This window comes from Prionailurus bengalensis, chromosome B3, assembly GCF_016509475.1.
Source record: "Prionailurus bengalensis isolate Pbe53 chromosome B3, Fcat_Pben_1.1_paternal_pri, whole genome shotgun sequence".
Classification (NCBI taxonomy): domain Eukaryota; kingdom Metazoa; phylum Chordata; class Mammalia; order Carnivora; family Felidae; genus Prionailurus; species Prionailurus bengalensis.
Genome location: NC_057355.1, coordinates 83,680,967 through 83,703,744, shown reverse-complemented (window position 1 = coordinate 83,703,744; position 22,778 = coordinate 83,680,967). Strand labels below are relative to the sequence as shown.

Genomic DNA, 22,778 nt, shown 5'->3' with positions numbered 1-22,778 from the left:
CCCCTCTCTCTTCCCCTCTCCTTCTCACACTTTGTCTCTCTGTCTCCCTCTCTCAAAAAATAAACATTAAAAAAAATAAAAAAATTCCCATTTCTAAAAATACAAAAAAAAAAAAAATCTCTTCACAAAAACATATGCACCAAGAACAGAAATAAAATGGGGAAAAGATCAATGCCTAGTGATAAACATAAACTAAGCCACTATCTTCTGACATGCTAAAGTCCCAGATTTTACAGTTATAATCCAATAAGGATAATACTGGATATTAGCAGAGACTTGGAGCTTATGGAACATTTTCATACTATCTTACATTAACCTCATAATAGCTATGATATTTCAGAAAAGGCACTACTACTCCCTTTCAACAGACCTAGGGAGGCTAAATGGGTTCCCTAAAGTCAAATACATGTCAAATGGCGAAATTAGGACTAAACCTACATCTGTTGATTCTAAGGCCAGGGCTCTGTACATTCTACCAAGTCACCAAAAATGTCATTAACATGATTATTTTTTTCATAATAGTCATTATATATACAAAACTACTTATAAATATCTGTATCGATGATTACTTTCAGCTTTGAATAGTTGACAGATAATTTTTACCAATTTCTGTTTGGTAGCTCTATTGGGCTACAACAGCTAATACAACATAGTTGGTAGCTGTAGAGAATTCAGATTCCAATGATACGTGTGGATCAACTTCTGTACAAATATTGTAGTCTTCAATTAATGGTTAATTTTTATACGACTCACCACATTGACCCTGTGGCAGTCTTAATTGGTTATAAATATGCCCAATGAATTGTCTAGTTATTTTGGAATGACAGAACCATGCTTCTCTCTGTCTACAGTCCAATTTTTATATGTCCTCTCTGACCCGTAAAGGACACTCCAAATAGGTCTGGAAGTTCACTAGTGTTTCAGTCCTCTTAATAATTATGATTTTCTAAATGGTGTATTCAATTCCAACATGATCACAGGAAGTTACAGATTGAACCCAAATTAGAAGTCACACAGGTGTTGTGGCATACTGTAGAATCATCAGGCACAGTTTGGAGGCAGGTCCCTCCCTATGAGGGTTTCATTGTGAAACCTTCTCTTTTGCCTTTGTGCTCAGATAGGTAGGCCAGAAAGATGCCAGGAGGGGTTGACTAATGGTGAGTTCCAATAATGCTAATAGTACCAAGTGACACATAAAGAAAGGCAGAAGCTTTTCTCAGCTTTCCTCTGGAGCTGGAAATGTCCACTCTGGGCCTGGTACCCTGCTTGTGTTGTCCAGTACCTACCCCCACAATAGCTCTGGGCTTCCCCATTTGGCTGACTCTGGGTGCCCATATCTAAGGTCTTGCCCTGCTATATCTGTGGTTTGTGACATACTATGTCTTGTGGCAATTAATCATTGCCCCCCAAAAAATAGCCCAGTGAGAAATGTGCATACTTCAGGAGGCCCCATATGGTCCAGTCTGGCAGCTCTACCTTGCAATATTCAAATATCATACCTATGAACTTTACAGCTGTATGGTTCTATGATTCTTAAGAGGGAAAGGGAAAAGACCATAGGGAAAGAATCTCAGAAGAATTTGTGGTATACGTTCTTGGGGACAAATGAACAGTGAGGATGCTTTGCCATTCTCTGAGATGGATTATTATCTATTCATGCCTCTGTAGCTTTGAAAATTCATCGGGATGGGGATGGGGACGGGGACACAAACTCCAGGACTAGAATGAAATATTATCTTCCCACATTCTGTTGAAGCTATGGTCCCCCTATGCCCATGCTATCACCATGGATCAGACATTCTGGGCCTGACCGCAGCCCCACAGTCCCTCTCCTCCCCTCCCATCCCCTCGCTCCCCAGCATTCGATTAAAATGAGGTCAGAGAGGAGAAGGGAACTGGGTAAGAATGAACGGAGGACCTCCTTGGCCTGCCTAGTAGATGTAATGTATCTTCCGTGTCACCCTTTTGCATATTCCTCTCCTCCTTCCTTCTCAGTCTCTCTGCTTTGCTCTAGCTCTGCTGATACCCATGATTCCAAATCATACTCTGTTGCATCTCCCACGCCCTGCCTATTTCCCTGATGCTCAGTTTGAAAGCATCATCAGAAACCTCCCTGCCCCGCCCCCCAGTAATACTAGACAGTGTTTCTTTACTACAAAACACATCACTGCTGCCTTGGCTTCAGTGACTGACCCCTTCTCTCTCTAGCTACCACCACCTTAGGGTGGGTGTCATGGGGTACCCCTGAGTGGTTTCTCCTGCTGCTCATTTCATTGGTTACCTTAGTTTTTTACTAGTCTCAGTTATCAACTCCAGGGTAACCGATTTTCTTCTTTACAAAAGTCTGAACTGACTATAGTCACACCCCAAATCCCAGGAGCCTCTTCTGGGTTAAGGGTCCACCCAGTTCTAGGTCCTGGGAGCTGAGGGAGGCCAACCTTCAGGGATGGCTAACTTTTTCCAAAGAAAAGAGCTTCATAGTTTGTCACTCTTGTAGGATGGATGTCTGCTCATGCTTCAGATGGAAAAAAGTGAAAAAGATGGACAGGAACAAGCTTGGGAAGTAAAGGTTCAGGCAAAAATACAATTGCTCCCTTTCCCTAAGAACTGTTCTCCTGTGTCTGCCTGTCGTAACTCGTGGAGTCAGGTCAGGGAACCTGTAGGTTTTTCTGGATATATATTTTCCTGCTTTGTAGGGTATTGGCTGCATGATCTGATAAAAGCTGAGGCTAAATGAACCCTACGATTTGTATTTCCACAGCCACAAGTGGATTGGCTACCTTTCTTCCTCCTCCTTCCCTCCCCCATTCAGCTCTGGAAGCTTCATTACTTACAGTTACTGCAGAATCAATCTGAACTGGCCAAAATCAGTGATGGAATTTATAGCATAATAAATGCCCTACTGCACAAATGCAGTTACACATGAAAGGCTTGGGAATGTTCTTTTGAGCAATCTTTCTACATTGAGGAGTGTACTATTTTTTATCAATTTAACAGAATCATCTTAAGCATATTTTGAGAAGTATAATCCTGACAGCTACAGAGCAGATTTTCCCTGAGGCAGGTATTGTTGCAGAAAAACAATATTATTGATAAAAATCTTAGCATATTGGAACTTGGAAAGGAAACTAAATACATCTTTTTCATTCTTCACACCGATCCTTTATAGCTCCATTTTCTTAACCTCACATTGCATGCCACTTTCTCTTTGCATTTTTATTTTTATAAAAGTGTTTTAACACTTTTCAAAGCACACTAATAAACTGTTCTCTAAGAAGAACCAGCCATACCAAAGTTGGCTTTGAGAGGCAGACAGAATTTGAAGTGCACTCAAAAGATAATGCACAGATTGGGGTATCAATGATTTTCCTTTTTAAAAGTCTGCAAGTTATAAGATAACATTGGTATCTGGCCCATTTTTCTTGCTAAGTGCCCATATTATGGGTGAATCCTGTTTTACAGCATTCTGATACACAGAGAGTTGAACTTGAGCGTGAAATGTTGAAAAAAAAAATAGCAGAAAGACAGATGGCGGGCCGTCCTCCCCAAAACTCAATTTCATATTATGCATGTGATTGCTAATAGGCAAGCACTAAAAAACAATTTTCCTTGACGGAGAAGAGCTGATAAATTGTCAACATAAAGTTGGGCTGTGGTTGCTCCAGCGATCGAAAGCTCGTCTGTGAGTTTGGTCCCATCAAAGTCGGCTTCTTACAACCGTATCAAAATTTATGAATGCATGTGTCTATAAAGTGACTGAAAACAACCCATAATGCATGTTTGTTTATTGTGCATCAGCTCTGGGCTGCTTTAGTACATGCAAAGCAACTGATCATATACCCAAGCCCATTTTTGTCCAGTTCTCTTTTCTAGCCTCTGCATTTGGTAATGAAAAAGTCAAGAGCCAGCTGGGGATGTGATTTCCCTGTCTATCCTGAGAACTGACTTAAACAAAAAGATCTGCTCTTCACTGGCTCTTGCATGGTTTGGGAGTGTACTCCACGGGGTTACACTAGCTTTGTGGTGATACAAACAGATGCATTTGAGAGCAATCAAGGGCATTGATTATTTGGAGGGAAAAAAAAGATGTTTGAGAAAGAAAACTAAATAAAATCAAGCAGATAAAAAGCAAGCCAGCTAATGACCTGCAACACAAAACACCAAAGTTTCATATTATCTTTGATAGAAAGATAAAGCCTCTGCAGGCACTGCAAAAATAGAGAAAGAGATTTTCTTTCTTTTTTTTTTTTTATTGGTTTAAAGTTTGTTTTTAAAGAAGTCATTAAGAATTCAATCCAGGAATACAACATTTATTTTCTGGGGAGAGGAAGAGAGAAAGGGTGAAAATTTGCTCAAAATGCAATTCCGATAACTGCATACTATATTTGATTTTTAAAATATCACTTAAGTTATTGAGTATTTGCATGGTTACAACATTCAGATTTTATGTCATCAGTTACTGTTCATTTGAGAACAGTGGTTTAATTGCAGACGAATTGTAACTGGTCTGATATGCACACGCTTTATTGGAACAAAGGGATTGGGTGTTCAGATAACACTGTTTATATAGGTTGCTACAATTAGTAGAAATGCTGAATAGCCAGCCAGAATTAGAAGTAAATGGAAGTACCAGTAATTTTTTCTCGTGAGAAAAAAGTCATCATTCGTAAAGCCAGGGGTTTTATGAAATGTATATTTAAGGGAAACCCTAGGCTGCATGAAATGTAGGCTTTGTTTATATTGTGCCAAATACCCAGACCTTTCCAAGAATTCAGATACCTAACAGTGTATAGACCAAGTACTCGGGTGACTGAGGTCTGTGTGATGCTTCCTCTTTATGATTCATTTTGCAATCTAAGATTTTAATGCATAAAGATATCAGTTTTTTTTCTTGAGTTACTGGTTCTAGGAAAATCACATTCCTCCTTTCAGAATGTGTATTTATACCACCATCTAAGATTCAGGAGGAAAAAAAAAATCCCTGCACTCATGTAGGGCAGAAAGGTGGAAGGAAAAATAAATTGAGAAAATTCCAAGAGGAATTATCCAATGACTTACGTAAATCCACATACTTATTCTCTTACCCTATAGGCTGAGAACAACCTTCTTAGCTCCTTGGTAGAAAACAGTGGTCTTTTCCTTACACTGATTGCAAAAGTCGTATTAGAATGAAACAATCTTGATCTCCATCCTGTTACCCTGAACACTGATGAGCCCATGGAGTTTGTGTTGCACTAAAGGAAGGCTCCTATTCCTGTCTACATTTGCCGAGTCCGATTAGATGTCTTCACTTCCTGATTCCCTGAAGGACTAGATTTCTTTCTGCTCAATGCACTTGATGCCTTCATCTCTTTCCTAAGACTGTTCCCTCTGTGTTGAATTCCATTCTCTAATATCTCTGTAGGGCAAGTCTATTCTTTAAGTGCTGGCTAAAATGATGCTGTCTTTGAAAAGCTCTCCTTTTCCACCAGACAGAATTATTTACTTCATTCCATTGCCCTTAGGACATATCTCTACCAGAGCACACATTTCTTTGTGTGTCTACCTCAGTCTAGACTCTGTCTTCTGGACCAAGGATTCTATTTTATCCATCTTTGTCTTCCTGGGACCCAGTATAGTGTGTAATACACAACAGGTACACAAGAAGTATTGACCACATGATTGAGTAGAATCAATTCCTAAATACTTTGAACAAAAGGGGATGGTGAAGAATGAAAATTATAGATCATTCTTGACTACAATGGACTTTTCTTTTGACTTCCCGGTTTATTATGAACTGATAAAGCTTGTTTTTGAAAAAGTTTCTATTAGGTAGATGTAAAGCTTTGGGGGAAAACCACATTCTGAAGCTCTACTTGGAACAATTAAAATTAGTTATTTCGTATCAGTCTGAAAGGAACTGAAGTAGATAAGCTCTAGGGTCAGCATATGCCTTGTTCAGCTTTCTTTAAAGGCATGGGGAGTAATAAAGCTTTCCATTTTATCTTCAGTGAAATAATACTGCTGAAATATCACCTCATTTTTGATGTCAGTGATGATTTCTTCTTACCTCCATGATGTCAAAAGGGAATTATTATTATTAGAATGACAGATTACTAATGATGCCGTAAAAAAAGAGGAATAGCTGAAATCATTATAACCCAAACATCCAACATACCCCTTCTCGTCTGAGCCTCACTGTTGGGTACTGTGAACGGAGTCACTCCGTGATACTACAGCTGTGTAAAAATTATTCTAAGCAGGAAGTAAATCAAGAGCAGGTGCCTATGAATTTTCACTCACAGAGCACCATCCTTTTAAAGTTTTTAGGACTGGATGGTGTGATTAGGAGGGATGATTTATGTATGCAGGAGGGAAAAGGTTTTTGGGGGCCCCAAATGTCTCATGAGCTGTTGTGGTATATTTCCAGTGGTGCTTTCCCAAGGGGAGACCCGTGTGGGAAGAAGGACTGGACAAGGGGCCTCTCAAGGCTTAGCCTTCTGTCAGCCCTCTATGAGACAGGGACAGTATGGTCTACTGGTTCTGGACTTCACTCCCTTTCCACCTGCTGACTTGGCTTGCGGTCACTCCACATCGCCTTCTGGGTTTTAATTCACTGTGGCTGACCTACAGTGCTCTCTGAGTGCTTGAGAACATGGAGGTACTAGACGCTGCCACTTTGGTGTCCTAAAGATCATACCCACAGAACTTAACCTTCCTCCACTGTACCAAGGTGCTTGGGATCTGGCAACTGTGGGTCCTCAGACCAGTTGTATCATTCTCAGATCTTTCCAGTGGAAAGAGAAAGAAAGATATGTTTCATCGAGAAGATTGGAGTTTATAACAAAACTATAATTCAAGAATAAGAATGTTTTACATTTCCATGTTACCTTCCTATGAGGGATTTGACGATCAGAGTATTGTTAATTCCATTCAGCATTAAAGACCATTTGCCTAGGACTCAACTGTCTTCAGGGCTATTTCAGGTAGGTTAAAAGTTGCAGTTCCCTTCAACTGGAAACTTACAACCATTTCAGACAATGCTGACAGAGATGTTCACCACTAAGCCAACTGCAAAAAAGAAAACATTAAAGGGGAAGATACATGAATTTAATAATAACATGTGTTTTATTTGGCATAAAAAGAGGAGTGAGTACATACTGTGTTAAAGTGAGTAAGGAAACAAAAATTTTGCTGCTCATCGAATAAGGCAAGAGATTTACTCTCAAAGTATTATTTTATTTTTGCGCTCAATTTGAGACCTCACTTGATTTCTCCAAGAATGGTCTATTCATAGTTGCTACATAGGACAAGGTACGAAAGTTCACTTAAGAATTACAGAATCTTCCACAGACCTCTTCTCCCTTGCAGCAGTGATTTGCTTAAATGTTTCCTGGAATATTTCCGATTTTCTAGCCAGCATTGGCCATGAGGCAATATGGCAGCTCTTGGTAACTTTGGGTGGCCTTTGCTAGAATTTGCTGGCAGTTTTCAGCTCTCTCTTTCCAAGAGTGGAGTTGCTGTAGATTAGGCAGACTCTCTATTCCAGTCCACTCAGAGAGTCCCAAGGGGCTTTCACCCCAGTGTAGAGAGTAGCACTAAAAAGGATGCAATCTCAACCCACAAATGACTAAAGAGCACCGGAGGCAAATCCTATTGTGTCTTTGTTTTTAGCAAGGAAACAGAAGCCCAGAATAATCAGTGTGTCCGTCCAATGTTGCATGGCAAGCACAGAGAAATGTGCTGGCAGAAGGATGACATTTTCTGACTCCCTCACCAGGTGTGCCCCTATGAAGCCAGTCTGTTTTGATGACTTCTACGAGGAGCCATGAGTTTGAAGGACATTTGACAAGGGGCTGTTGAGGACTGTTAAATATATTCAGAACTACCAACTAATAATCAAGTGACTCTTGAGGGTGCTTCCAGAGTTCTAGCCACTAGAATTGGGTACAAGTGGGGTACAAGTTAAATTCACGTTGATTTTTAAAAAAACTGAGCACGATAGCATGAAAATATGTCTTAAAATATGTCAACCATTAGCACAGCCTTTCTGAAAGAAAAAGGAAGAAACCTTCCACTTATCTTCCCGGCAATTGAGCCCGGAAACTTGAAAAGTTACAGGATCCCAGTGGCTGCACATTCTCATCTCTAAATCCCCTTTTAAGGAACTAGCCTACTGACGTAAGGAAGGAATATATTCTAGCCTTTGTACAAATGATGTCCGTTATTTATAAATGCATTTTTAAACAAATGTTTCTTGAATTTCTACTATGTCACTGAAACTCTTTGCAGGAGCTTCAACTTACACTGTGATGGGGAGATGAATTATACACAGATAAATTTATGATGTAGGGTCAGACTGTGTTAAGTGCTATGAAAAACAATAAGGCAGCAGGATGAAGCAGATGGTGGGGTATGGGGGGTGTGCTGGAGCTATTTTAGATGGGGTGGTCAGGGAAGTGACATTGGGGCAGAAATCTGAATGAAATGCAAGTGTGGCCCACGGGAATGTGTGAGGACAGTCTATACTCCAGGGAGAATAAAAAGAAGGTATATAACTAGAGTTTAAATAAAAAATTGAAAAATGAAAGAAGAAGGTATAAAAGCTGTGGTGAAATGGAGGTGTAAATACTGCTATCAGTTCGGTGATAACTTAAATGGATTGGTTCTGTAAACAATTGCCAGCAATGAGCTGAAATTGATGTTTCCAATATGTACTTAAAGATATCCATTGCCCACTGGTAGTTCAGAAACAACACACACATATCCACACACACCCACAGTGGATTGAGAAATGATAATAACAGATGATTTTTTTTGAGTTTATTTATTTATTTTTGAGAGAGAGAGAGAGAGAGCAAGCATAAGCAGGGGAGGGGTGGAGAGGGAGAGAGAGAATCCCAAGCAGGCTCCACCCTGTCAGCTCAGAACCCAAGGCGGGGCTTGAATTCATGAATTGTGAGATCTCATGAATTGCGAGATCGTGACCTGAGCGGAAACCCAGAGTCAGATGATTAACTGACTGAGTCACCCAGGTGACAGGATAATACAGATGATTCTTTTGTTTAAGTAACAGGGTTGTAAGGCAAAGCACTTTGCAATGGGCCATTCTTTTAGTCTGATGGTGGGAGGGCATTCATAGAGAGATAGGAAAGATGTGACTAGTTCTTTGTCCCTCAAGGAAGTTACTACATAAAAAGATAGGAAGTCCAGAATCCTGGCTCTTTTCCCTTATTGGGAATGAGTCAACACAATTTATTCTAGAATGTTGTATAGTACGTCTGAGATACAGGTTGGGTTCAAGCCACAGTGGAAGCTTGCCTACCCAGAGGGTTCAATTCATGTGCATATAGATAAGATACTTTAACCAAACTGTAGAGCTTTATGGGTTACAGGAGTCTAGAAGCTCCAGGGATGAACAACATCAAACTGGCCTTGCCTCTACTTCATTTCTTACATTAAAGGGCTGTATTAGCCTTGCCATGAGGCTAAATCAATTCCAAAAAAAAAAAAAAAAAAAAAAAAAACCAAAAAAAAAAAACCCCATGTACCATGTCCCTTTTTTATTAAAGGGACCAATGATGTATTTCAGTCATATTTTGTCTCTTAAATTCAAATAAATATTCAAGACACTTGATCAGGGAGAAATTTCCTAGAAATAAACACATTTTCTACATTCAGAAGAAATCATTCATTATTCTAGAGCTCCTATAACTTGTAGGAAGTAATCTGAAACATAATTGATGAATTACTATTTTCCATAGTTACAAGTGCATATGCAGAGGTGTAGAAGTTAAGATTTTGGACTGTCTAGATCAATTCACAATATGAGTTCCATAAACATTAAGCCTCACATATGGACATGTATTGCATGCTTACTGTGGGCCAGACATTGGGGTAGTACTCTACCTACATTATGTCACTGTATCTTACAAGACCCTTATGAAGGAGGTTCTACTGAGACTTAACAAGAGAAGAAATAGATGGTTAAGAAAGTTAAACAATTTACTTAAAATCACTGAGTTAGAAATGACAAGACTAAGTCTGAATCCGCGGCTGTCGGACATCATAGCTCAGTGCTTAATCACTCTTTGGTATGGCAATTTTGAAGGAATGAAGGTCAAACAGAGTAATTTGGAAGCCCTTGCAATCTGTAAAGAGTTATGTACCTGCTACTTCAGACCACTGGATCAAGAGATAACCATTAGGGCATTTCACACATCGAGTGCTGAGTCCGATAAGTGACGCACTGCTTACGTTGTTGCCTTTTTATTTCTTCAAGACTGTAAACTTTGTTTTTAAAACTTATTTATTGGGTAAAACTCTCACAATAGATTATATTTAAAGAACTGTCAGATTAAGACTATATTTACAGAGACATTGATGATAATTCTGAAGGGCATTAAAGAGATTACATACAGAGTTGTTAATTTTTGTATCAAAGATGTCATTTTCAAAATGATCACGACTTTCATTATTCTCAGCTACCAAAGGCTCAGAAAGCCAACCTGAAAAGATCCAGCATTAGTCAAATGGGATGCTCGTATTTCTAGCTTCTTTTGAAAATCTCTCTGATGAAAAATGAAGTACCTATAAGTTAGCAACATACTCGGACTGCAGTTATTGACATACGCAGAATTTACAGACACTTCACAGAATGGCTAGTGATTATGCCTCTGGTTGGTAAAATAGTGAGCTGATTAGTCCCAGCAGAAAGGACACATCCCAAGCTAGAACTACTGTCATGCCTTGGTAACGGGAAATAAATTCTTTAAGATCAGAAACAATGTCAGTTGTATTTAAAATGACACCAGGAACCACATTGTAATGGACAATTGTGGGGAGGTGAGCAGGGTGTAAAAAGAGATAATAGGATTTAAAAAATTTGATGTTATTGGTTCTCTATTCTATTTGCATTTTTCATCAGGATAACCTCTGCCTGTAAGTTCTACCCTGGAAATTTTTTTTCTCCTTCAATTTATTCTGGGTGTCTGGGTTGATTGAAAGGCAATGAATGCATAGTCTTAGAAAGCCTGAATGGGTTGACAGAATTTTTGGTGTCTCTGAAAATTCATCTATCGATTTGACAAGACAGTTACATTTTGTGCAGTTTGGAATACTGTAGTCATCATTTCAAGACAACACAAAGCTGAAGCAAAGGCTTCAGGAGAAGTACTGATATGTCTGGACATTTGGAACATCTCTGAATCTCAGATGGGGAAAAGCATCCAGGTAGCACCTAGTCTGTCCACAACTGACTAGGAGGCAGAGAGACCCCTAACTGATAAGTTTAGCGTGTGCTCTTAGAAATCTCCAGGGAAGGACTACTATCACACTGCCCCTTAAATAAGTGCTAGGCATACCTCTAAGCTATACTTTTCCTGCTACAGTTAAAACTCACTGCATATGGAGTGCCTGGGTGGCTCAGTCAGTTAAGCATTGGACTCTTAGTTTTGGCTCAGGTTGTGAGCTCATGATTTGTGAGTTCAAGCCCCATGTTGGGCTCTGGGCTCTCTCTGTGTATGGAGACTTGGGATCCTCTTCTTTCTTTCTCTCTTTCTCTCTCTCTCTCTCTCTCTCTCTCTCTCTCTCTCTCCCCCTCTCCTGCTCGCCCTCTTGAAATAAGTGAATAAACTTTAAAAATACATATATAAAAATGTTTTAAAACTCATTGCATACAGTTACCCATTTGGGCAAAGAAAGAACCAACTCCTTGTAATAAATTTATCTTTAGCAATCTTTGTGAGAAATGATGGAGTTTACTGGAAGGCAGGGTATCAGCAAATATTGTTCTAATTTTCAGAAAGAGTCTCAAAATATCAATATCCAGAAAAATATCCTTTAAAGATGATTTAATAGAAAGAAAATGGTAAATCACCAAATGCCAATATGAAATCATGATGAATACGTGACGTCAAAAGATGACTCGATTTTTTGTTTTCTGAAAGGAATCTCTCACTGACGGCTCAAGGGAATGTTGTAGATGTGGTACAATCTGATTTTAGCAAGGCACTGGTAAAGAAGAACAAGATCCTGGCAGGCAAGATAAAGGCATGTGAGACAGATCATGGTATAGTCAATTTGGGTCATAGCTATTCCAATGGTCACATCTAAAAGACACTGACGTTAACTAGCAGGGGCTCTAGTAGTATGTTATACGTCTCAGTACTGTCAACATTTTCATTGTTACCACAGGGGGAAAAAAAAGAGAACATGCAATTTAATTCAACTAACATTTACTGAGTGGCAACTACAAGCAGCATACTGTGCTGAGGGGAGAAAGTAGAATAAGAAATCACCCAGTATCCAAGGCAGTATATTGGAAAGAAGAAGGCATTTGAAATCTGAAGATCTGGATATTTCTGTTTTGTTATTTACCACTTATGTGACCCTAGACAAGTCAATTCATATTTCTGTGTCTCATTTTAACCTATTTTCAAGTTAGGAAAATAGACATAATTACCTAAAAGAATTATTGTGAAGTTCATATGAAATTATAGATAATACTTCACAAAAAGGAGAGAAGATGCTTAACTGAGCATGTGTTACCTCTCTTAACCCGTAGGAAAGTTCTTCACATTATATATTATTATTTACAGGTGAGAAAACTGAGGCACAGAGAGCTGAAATCTTAAAGCTGTTATAGCACAGAGGAAAAGGAAATAGGGGCATCAAAGGAGATGAAAAAAAAAAAACTAATATCTCAGTGATGCCATATTGGTTGTGTAAGAATTTTCCAGATGCATGTGTAGCAGAAAGGCATCTTAAGAAAAGAAAAAAGCATGGCCAAAAGCATAGCAGTGTGAATATTTAAAGTATATTTCAGGAAAGATGACTGGACAGATTTTACCAGAGCATCAGTAGTAAGGAAAGAATGATGGAGGGGCAGCTGGGTGGCTCAGTAGGTTAAGCGTCCAACTTTGGCTCAGGTCATGATCTCATGGTTCGTGGGTTTGAGCCCCACGTTGGCTTCTGTGCTGACAGTTCGGAGCCTGGAGCCTACTGTGTCTCCCTCCCTCTCTGCCCCTCCCCCACTAGTACTTTATCTCTCTCTCTCTCAAAAAAAAAAAAGAGTAATAATGGTGGAGATGGCAGTAGAAAATGTAAGCTGGTACCAGATTCTTGAATATGTTGATCTATGAACCAGTGATGATTTAGGAGAAGGAAACATGATGGAGGATTTGGGAAGATATTCCAGGGAGCAGGGTGCAGAATGGAATGGAGAAGCAAAACTTTTTGGGAGGTAATTTGGGAATTTCTTACAACAGATCCAGAAAAAGGCATTAAGCTAGAAGATTGGAAATAGAGATAGGTGGAGTCAACCAGTTTTGGCAGCACATTAAAGTGGTGGATGATCGAGAGGGAGAGAGATCGATATCTTAGTTACTGTGGACTTTATTAGCAAAGCAAACCAAGCACTAAAATTCCAGATGATTGGAACTGTAAGTAATAATTTCCTTCTAGTTTGCTATCATCTTGAGAGTTCTCAATATACACATTCCGTTAAGAATACATTGCATATGAAAATCCTTCAACTTTAAAATTTACCTAGCTGTGATTTTGACATTGAAATCCTAGTGATGTAACTTGCCCACCTAAGTGAATAGGAAGAAAAGGAGGACCATTTACCACTGAAAATAACTCTTAACTATAGACATAATTTTTATTTTTTATTTTTTATCTATTTATTTTTCAACGTTTATTTATTTTTGGGACAGAGAGAGCCAGAGCATGAACGGGGGAGGGGCAGAGAGAGAGGGAGACACAGAATCGGAAACAGCCTCCAGGCTCTGAGCCATTAGCCCAGAGCCCGACGCGGGGCTCGAACTCCTGGACTGCGAGATCGTGACCTGGCTGAAGTCGGACGCTTAACCGACTGCGCCACCCAGGCGCCCCTAGACATAATTTTTCAATATTAGGTTTAATTTTTATTAAAAAATATTTTCTAAGAAATACTTTTTCAGAAGATTATCTGCATAAGGGGATCAAAGTGCAAAAAAACTTGGTTTTGGGAGCACCTGGATGGCTCAGTTAGTTAAGCGTCTGACTCTTGGTTTTGGCTCAGGTCATGATCTCACAGTTGGTTTGTTCAATCCCCATATATGGCTCTGTGCTGACAGTGTGGAGCCTGCTTGGGATTCTCTCTCCCTCTCTCTGCCCCTCCCCTACTCTCTCTCTCTCTCTCTCTCTCACCCCTTCTCTCAAAATCAATAAACTTAAAAAAATTTCTTTTTTTTAAATTTTGGTTTTGTATTTTGTCACTCTAGGAGTTGATGTTTTTTGGAACAGGACTTCAATATATATTAACACTAAATGAATAAAAGGGAAGGAAAAATGAGGAGGAAGGAAAGAACTATTGTAATTTTGGTGAAATATGTTCTGGGAGGTGCACTAATTTGTTTTTTTAATAAGAACCAAAGATGTCCTCATATTAAATAAGGTTTTGTAACCTGAGATCACTGGATTCACCTCAGGGATTCAAGAACTTACTGATGCAAAATGAATTTACCTTGGGAGAGGCTCTACAGATGTAATCAAAACATTAAAAGGATTTATGACACCCCAAATAAAACAAATTACTGGTAAAATCAGGGAAGTATCTTTTCTCACAGAACAGATACAACCATGAATTGCAACAAATGAACAAGTTCTAATTTAAATGGCAGCTCCGTGCTTAGAGAAGGCAAAGAGTTTTCTTTAGCTAATTAGCATCCTCTCATTTTTTTTTTGCTTTTGTTACTTCACGTCTAGATACAGGTACTCTTAGAGCTGAGGTATATCAGCAATCCTTATAAACTAGTGAACCTACAAATTGTTTTCTCTATTACTTATGGTTTCTGACTCTATATTATAAGGAGACGGGATAGGTTGCAGAAGTCATTTAGTTGGACACTTAGCTACGGAAAAATCCATACCCAAATCATCCCAGATAGGGGCTGTTTTTATTTTTATTTATTTTTAAATTAATTAATTAATTTTTTAAAAATCTGGACTTCCCTTCTCCTCCCTTAGTAATCTGTTCATATATGTCATAGCAGGAACCCTCAGCATTTGAGGATTTTCCCCTGTGCGGTGAATTAAGCGACATTCTCAGCATTATGTAAACATGACAGAGATTCTCTCCCTTTGTCTCTGTTTCCCAGCCCAGGATGCTCTGCTGTGCCATTAGAGTTAGGACATCATAATGTGTGTGGATAAAAACTCCAGAAATGACAGCGGTGCTGGTGGGCATTTAAGAGTAGATTAGAAAACTGACAGTCCCATGCTAACGGAAACTATTCTCCAAAGACAGGAGCTAAGGAGGCGACCCAATTAGTCTTTACTTCTCTAATTTCCCTGATTACATATCTCCTTTTACCCCCTGTGCTATACCTAGTAAGTTCCCCCAGACATAGACCTAATCTAGAAGGCAGAATATTGACGCAGTGCAATTTAAAGGAGAGCTGTGTTATGCTAAGATATGTGGCCAACAATGGGGCCTACACAACAAGAAGCCCCTGAGGCATAAAAAGTGGCTGGTCCAGATAACGTGCTACAGTGGATTTCAAAGCAAATGAGGACAGAGACAACTAAATGTCAGCTCGAGGCTGGGAAACTTCATTGGCATGAGGGCAACTTTCCTGAGGCCCAGGGAGCAGAAGCAACAGTGACCTATATCACACTTGATGCCTGAATTCGCAGACTCAGAGTGGCTCTTCTTTGGCTAGAATTCTTGGTTATGGGTACCTGGGTGGGTGTTAAAATCCCTGGGAAGGAAGGTAAATCTCTGCGAATCTCCATCAAGGAGTGCTGTCGGATATGCGGAGCCGCAAAGAGAAGGTCTTAATCAGGCCAAGAGGTTTTTCTTTTCAAAATGTAGAAGAATTTTCCATATGTTGAGGTCTAGCTCATGCTGAGCTTTTCTGTGGACTTGATCTGTTAAGCAGTGACACCCAGGGTGGAGAGGGCAGGCTCTGGAGCCTCACTGCCTGGCCAGTCCTGGCTCCTCAGTAACTACTTAAGATCTATGCCAACATGGGCCAATACTGAGCCTATTAAAGCCTCAGTTTCACCACCTGCACAATGGGCATAATGATAGAATGAGAAGTTTGAACAACGCCTGGCACAGAGGAAGGTTTTAAATGCTGTACGGATTGGATAAGATACGAGGTGTTTGGCAAAGTACTCGTTGCAGAGTCCATGTTTAACAAGCGTTATCTTTGCTGCTATTATTACTGCCAGCGATAATAACAACACTAAAGAAAGCGTGGCAGGTAAGATGATGGACCAAGGCAGAAAAGTTGCATGTGCCAAGGTCACAGGAAAACTGGAGAGAAGTATAATGACCTGCACTGGGCATGGCTTAACATCTTGGAGCTTTATGGGAAAAGAAAGGAGCAAACAATGGTAATAAATTAAGAGGAATATTGGGAGTATGGTGAAATTATCATCACTGCTTCTTTTTATTTGTGCTTATTGTGTGGTGCTGGGGTGATTACCAGTTTTATTTGAATGTTTTATAAGCTGTTAGATTTATTTACTGAGAATGAACAGATAAATAGGGATGTTATTCAGCTGTGTGTCATGTCATGGCTTCTCATCAGCTCTTCTGCTAACTTGCAGACAAGGTTAATTAATGAGGCAAGGGCATCGTGGAGGAGGAGGGGTAGGGCTGGATCTGTTGAACGGTTCATCCTATTGGGGGAAGACGGGATGAATCAACTCTCACATTAGCACTCCTGGGCAGGGGGTACGGTACTGGATGGAGACTTTCGTGAAGTCTTGAGAAAGATGGACTGACAGGGTATGTCAGAGGAGTATGATCACTTTAACACTACAGGGTTTGATGGAAGCCAGAATAACTTCTCTTTTCCAGTCCTGGATGTTCATGGTTGTCCCTTTTCATATTTTGTTTCTTGAAGGTGCCTTCTTATAGCAAGGTGTCTTTAATCCTAAACCCAAGGAACTTTGGAAACACGGTTGTTCTGTTTCCATAGTGGTCCTGCTCTCACTTACCACTCATAGGTGACAGTCACCTCCTCAGCTGGATGTTCCACAACTCTCGTATCCAAAGTGGTCCCCACCAGCCACACTCACCACCTTTGCTTTACTCTCAGCAAAATAGTTAGCCTAGTGGTTCAGTGCATAGGGCATGGAGCCAGACTCACAGAGTTCAAAGCCCAGCCCTGTCCCTCTGATGTGTGAAGTTGGGTATGCTGATTAACCTCTAGCCTTATTTTCTTTACCTGTAGAGTGGGAGCAATAAAAATACCTTCTTCTAGGATAGTTGTGAGTTGCATAGACACTGCATCATGCCGAGCATATTGTAATATGCATAAGTAGTAGTTACTGTTCGTTTGGACTTTTCTGCTGTCTGAAATCACCTTCATTATTTGTTGTTATTGTCTGTCTCCCGCTGTTAGAATCTAAGTACCATGAAAGCAGGGACTTTTTACTGTTTAATGCTGGATTATGGGACCTAGAACAGGCTCCAGACTGGTAACTCAATAAAAATTTGTTGAATGATCTATTAGTATTTAAGAAATGAGCCTGTCCAATTTCAGGTCATGCAGCAAAAACCGCTTTACTGAGCTGCCCAAATGGCAAAACAAAAAGAATGCAAGCTACCTGGTCTCTTGCCTGGACTGAAATACAAAGCACTTCTCCACTTGCACAGCCCACTTTTTTGTAGATTCCAAATTTTGCAAGGCTTTATGATCTCTAGTTGGTCACGTGAAAGCAGTCATTTTTTTATCATTCAAAAAATTAAATTTTCTAATGATACTGAAGTATACTCCATATTACGTTTTCTAACTACACTTTACCTGTCCTACCCTTCCTCTTTCCTGGGACATGCCCCCTACAAACCAGTAAAAACCACTAAAAGTGACAAACTAAAAGCTGAAAGACAGAAAACAGGTGAAAGGAAGCCTTACAGCTCCTAAAACTAGAATGGATCTTTCTAGCATTAAAATGACACTAAGCGCTACACCTGTAGTTTGCTTGTAGAAATTTCAAACTTGCTAATGCTTTAATAACGAATAAATGTATTGTGTTCAGTAAGGCAGGAAAAATAAAAATAGTCCCGAGGATAGAGACTGGATTTTTCCCTCCACGGTATCCCTTTGTAACAGGCCTCTGAAGGGTAAAGCGCCTGTAGGCAGAGCCGCCCTGAGCTTCTCCTTGGCTTCCAACCCTGTTAAAGGTTAAGGGTACGTTCCACCTGTGCCTTTCCGACGGTAGGCCAGCTCAGCTAAAGGTCGTTCATGGAAACCCCTGCTTCCCCACCTCCTTCCTCTTTGTCTCTGAAGAATTCATGTCAGAAAGAGTACCTGGTTCTGACTTTCATGCAGCTGCTGGTTTCTGGTGACTTGTATACGGTTTTTAAGCCCAACGACTTAATGACTATTACCATCTCTGACAATGCTACGGTCACCCTAAAGAACTGAGTTGTCAGAAACTCTCAACCCTAAATTGGAAAAGGTCATGCCGGCCACATCTACAGTCCATTCTGTTGCTGTTGGTCCTCCCATATACGGTAAATGTTGTTTGAGAGACGGGTTGGTGTATTGTAAAATTGATAAGATTCAGGTTGCCAAAGGCGTGTCATAAATTTCATAGGTCTTAATTTATGTTGCTATGGTAACTCAAGTGTTGGAATTTCCCAAGATTAGGAGGCTTTATATTCTTACCCTTAAAAGGACGATAATGTAGATTATGACTCCAGACTTGGTCCTTGCTGTTGTGGGGAACATGTACTCTGTATGTTGAGCGTCCTGTGTCTGCCAAGGTATGACCGATGTGGAGTAAGTGTAATTACAATGAAGAGTCCTGATGCCTAACCTGATTTTCTTTTTTACACGTATGAGTCTGGGCGGCCAAGATATTATTAAAATGGATAGTCTTTACCGAAAGAGAAAGGGGGAATTTGAAGAGAGAAGTGGAATTCTTGCTTGTGGAATTCTTGCAAGTGGAATTCTTGTTCTAGAATGAACACTCACCTTAAGGACTGCTATGAATTTGGTTCACTTTCTCCATCAAAGTGAATTTCTAGCGAGTGCTGAAGACCCTGGTGCATTATTAACAAGTGTTTCAGGAAAAGACACCATATTGAGGCATTTAGTGCCTCGGCAATGTCTGAAGTGAGAACGAGTCATGTAATGAAGCCCCTACCTTGAGACGGGAAAACCACTAAGAACCCTACGGGCTGCTCAAGATCATAGGCGTTAATTATGTGGTCCCAAAGCAGCTGGGAAACTCCATGCAAGTGACCTAGGATTGACCTGAGACAGAAATATTTCCCTTGCCCAAGCCCAGCTTACCTTATATCCTGATGATTTGATGTGCACGCCACGTTTGGTCAGAGTAGATTTCATTCGGATGAAAAAGGAACGTTCAAGGGTGTTGTCAGTGGTTAGCAGACTGGGGCTGGTTGACTCCACTGAAGAATACAAAAATATATACACACATGATTTAGATGTCTACACAGCCCCTCACAGCTACTGCTCAGGTGCAATCCTTGGGTTCACTAAACATAAGTGACAGGTGCTAAGAGCATGGTAATCCACTTACTTCATTTAGAAAATGTTTACTTTGCAGAAAATAAAAAAGAAAAATTAATGAATCCAAAGTAACTCTGTTCCAGTTTCCAGCAGGAGCTTTTCAGACCTTTTAACTCCCTAAGTAGGGCCTGAAGTATGAAGTAATGGAAGCCTACCTTGCCACCTGGCCTGTGCACATGGAGAGAATAGTCATGAACATGGAGGACACTATAGATTTAGGGAATCAACCAAGACTGCGGCAGAGAGGCTTCTGATGAAGAGTAAGGATAACTTGCTCTTTGTTTTCCCTGTGAATCCCTTCTCGTAATATTTGCCCACTGGGCAGCTCTGAGAAGCAAGAAACCATCTCCTGGCCAGTGTCCTTGCCCTCCTGAGTCAGTTTTCTCCATTGTGGGGAATAAGAAAGCATAAAGTTTTCTCAACTGACTTACGATAGAGGGCTTAGAATGGAATGTATAGACAGAGACAAGTAAAGACCACCACCAACATCAATTGTCCTTTCTTGTCACTAATGGCAGCTTGCTCCCTGCCCTAATCTGAAGAGGATATTAACAAAGAATAGTCTCCTCCCTGAAGCAAGACAGTTGCTCTTTCCCTTCATACATTTTTAGACTAAGTGGAATACTTCTTTACTTCTGAAACTTAAACTGGTAGTTTGCAGTCTTGTTGATCTAAAAACACCCGTATGCAAACAGGCCACGAGGCAACATAAATCTATTTTCTAAAGTATTTTATAAGTTTAAGTGTTTTCCTGCAAAAAAAAATTAATTTTGGCATTTTTTGGCCTAATCAGTGCTGTCAAAGTTGACTCTTCTAAAATAGTACTTTAAAGTTTTAAATTTGTTTTTGGAGTCTAAAATTAAAAAAAATGTGTGTGTATATATATATATATCCATATATATATATCCATATATATATATATCCATATATCCATCCAATATGTGTGTGTGTGTGTGTGTATATATATATATCCATCAGTAAACAGGATTTCTTTTGAGAAGCTTTCCACTAATGCTAACTTTTTCTGGGGGGAGGGTAGAGAAATATGCGTCATAAAGGGACATTTAAGAATTAACATATGTGAAAACAGTTATTAAAACACAAAGACAAACAGGCAAAACAAGATTTGGAACTTTAAGAAGTACATTCCATGTATTTCTAAGGGAAAGAAATGCCTTTAAAAAAAATATATGAAATGTGATACTCAGATGAAAGAACAGGAGCTATTGTAATAACAGAAACCTTGCTGTTGGGTCTGTGGCTTTCCTTGTATCACTGCTGTCTAAATAGGACTATATTTTCCAATGTTGGTGGCACTTCTATTCTGGGGTGAGGGAACCACTGACAAGTGTCCCTTTCTTATGTGTGTCTCTTAAGATTTTCTCTCTCTTTTTTTTTTTTTTTTTTGTTTTAGAGAGCATGGATCTGATGTCATTTTAAATGTACAGCTTTTTATCACTCGAGGGAAAAGCAGAGCCATGTTATATTTAGTACTTTCATTTCTTCTGATTAAATATGAATTACTATGAAATTTTTCTCATCATCTAACACGCCATAATACGCCAACAGCTTTTTAATACACTATATAAGCACAAACTTCTGCTCTAAGAGTTTAATTTGCCCCTCTAATCCAATCACATCAACCTTATTTCTCTTATCAGAGATTCCCATTTTGAATTAAATGAGCTCATTAGTTTTAATCAAAAGCAGAGAGATCAAAACTTAAACGTAAATGCTTTAGATCAGAACTGTCAGTCAGCCGTGCAGTTCTATTTTACTAAAACACAAGATCAGAGACCCTTAGAACCAATTTTTTCTTGTAAGGGATGCCGAGAGCTTGAAGATGCTATATCCTTTTTTTTTTTTTTCCTCTCTCTCTCTCTCCTTCCCAAGGACAGATTATACATTTAAGGTTAGACTTAATTTATAGCAGTTTTTCATCCTGGTGGAAATGGAAAAGTATGCCAATCTACTGTTGTCCCTTTCACATTTATTGGCACTGGTCCTCAGAGACTTGAACTAACGGGAAGCCATCAGAATCCACAGCACAAACTCAGCCTTAAAAATTCAGCTCCGTTCAGCAAGATTGTGTTTGCAGTAGCTGAGGAAAAAATGAAAGTTCCTGCAGAAGTGAAATAGGTTTTAGGGCTAGGGTGCTGGCTACCCTGACCCCATGAGGAAGGAGCCACCTAACGATAGAAGAGTAATTCAGGCATCATTAGGAATTACTGTTTTCAGTATGTAGCATTGCATAGTAAAACACTTAGTGTGCACATTAGAGACGGTGGCACGGGTGCTTCCCGCTGGGTGACAAGCTTTGTATGAGCTGTGGAGGCCAAACACTGCGTCATGCCCTGACTGAGGCCCTGCATACAGCACCCCCCGTGTGTTACAACAGTAATTGCCTAAACATACAGGGGCGGCGTTAATTAAACCCAGGACAACTGGTGTGAGAGGAATGCTGAGGTCAGGCTTTGCTCCATTGAAGCTGAGATTTAAAATCTAAACTGGTCTCCAAGCTTTATTTCAGACCATGGGGGAACGGAGAGTTGAGGAGAAAGTGGGGGAGGTCTTAGAAAAGAGTTTGATTTCTGATAAAGATTTCTCTTGTAATTCCATAGGGCTTTCCAGTTGTGGGGATGGGGCTGGAGTAACGCTCCACGCTGTCTCTTTCGAAGGGACGCATAACAAACTCATGCACCGCACTCGCATGCCAGGGCCGTGCTGCCTCAAGGGCTAGCAAACACACTCTGGTTATCTGGGCTCTGCAATGGCATCTCTCATGTAAAAGGTATATTATCTGCAGGTGACAGACAAGAGGGGCAACTTTAGAAGAGCAGTTTTCTAAGTGTCTCAGGTGAGAAGCATGATTTTGATGAAGGTTCTATTGGGAGAGAGCATGGCCTTGGTGATGTGCAACATGACTGTGACATTGAAGATGCGTGTGTGTATGTGTATGTGTGTGTACACATGCATGCAGATATGTATGTGTGTGTATTGGGGGTGGGTGTGAAGAGGGCAGAGTGATGACAGAGGTGTCCTTAAGAATGGTGCTCTGTAAAGACAGCGGGACCAGTCTAGGTCAAAGAAACATTTCAGAATGCTTTCTAGGTATCAGATGCTTTTGCGTCAGCTTTTTGAAGCAGGCCATGATTGCCGCATGCTCTGATAAGAAATTTGGGATTCAGAGAAGTTATATCTGCTGCCTGAGACACAGGAGAAATTTATGGGTAAAAATGGATTAAGTGGTCAAAGCCC

The 22,778-nt window shown here is 40.0% G+C and overlaps 1 protein-coding gene across 4 annotated transcripts in view; it reads right to left on the bottom strand.

Annotated features, from left to right (window-relative positions):
* The window catches only part of NPAS3 (neuronal PAS domain protein 3), an 856,869-nt gene that overhangs the window by 48,787 nt on the left and 785,304 nt on the right, over positions 1-22,778 (bottom strand). For all 4 annotated transcript variants that reach the window (XM_043555965.1, XM_043555962.1, XM_043555964.1 and 1 more), the window contains one exon: positions 19,281-19,399. In XM_043555965.1, the coding sequence (XP_043411900.1) occupies positions 19,281-19,399 (119 nt within the window). The remainder of the gene's footprint in view (positions 1-19,280; positions 19,400-22,778) is intronic.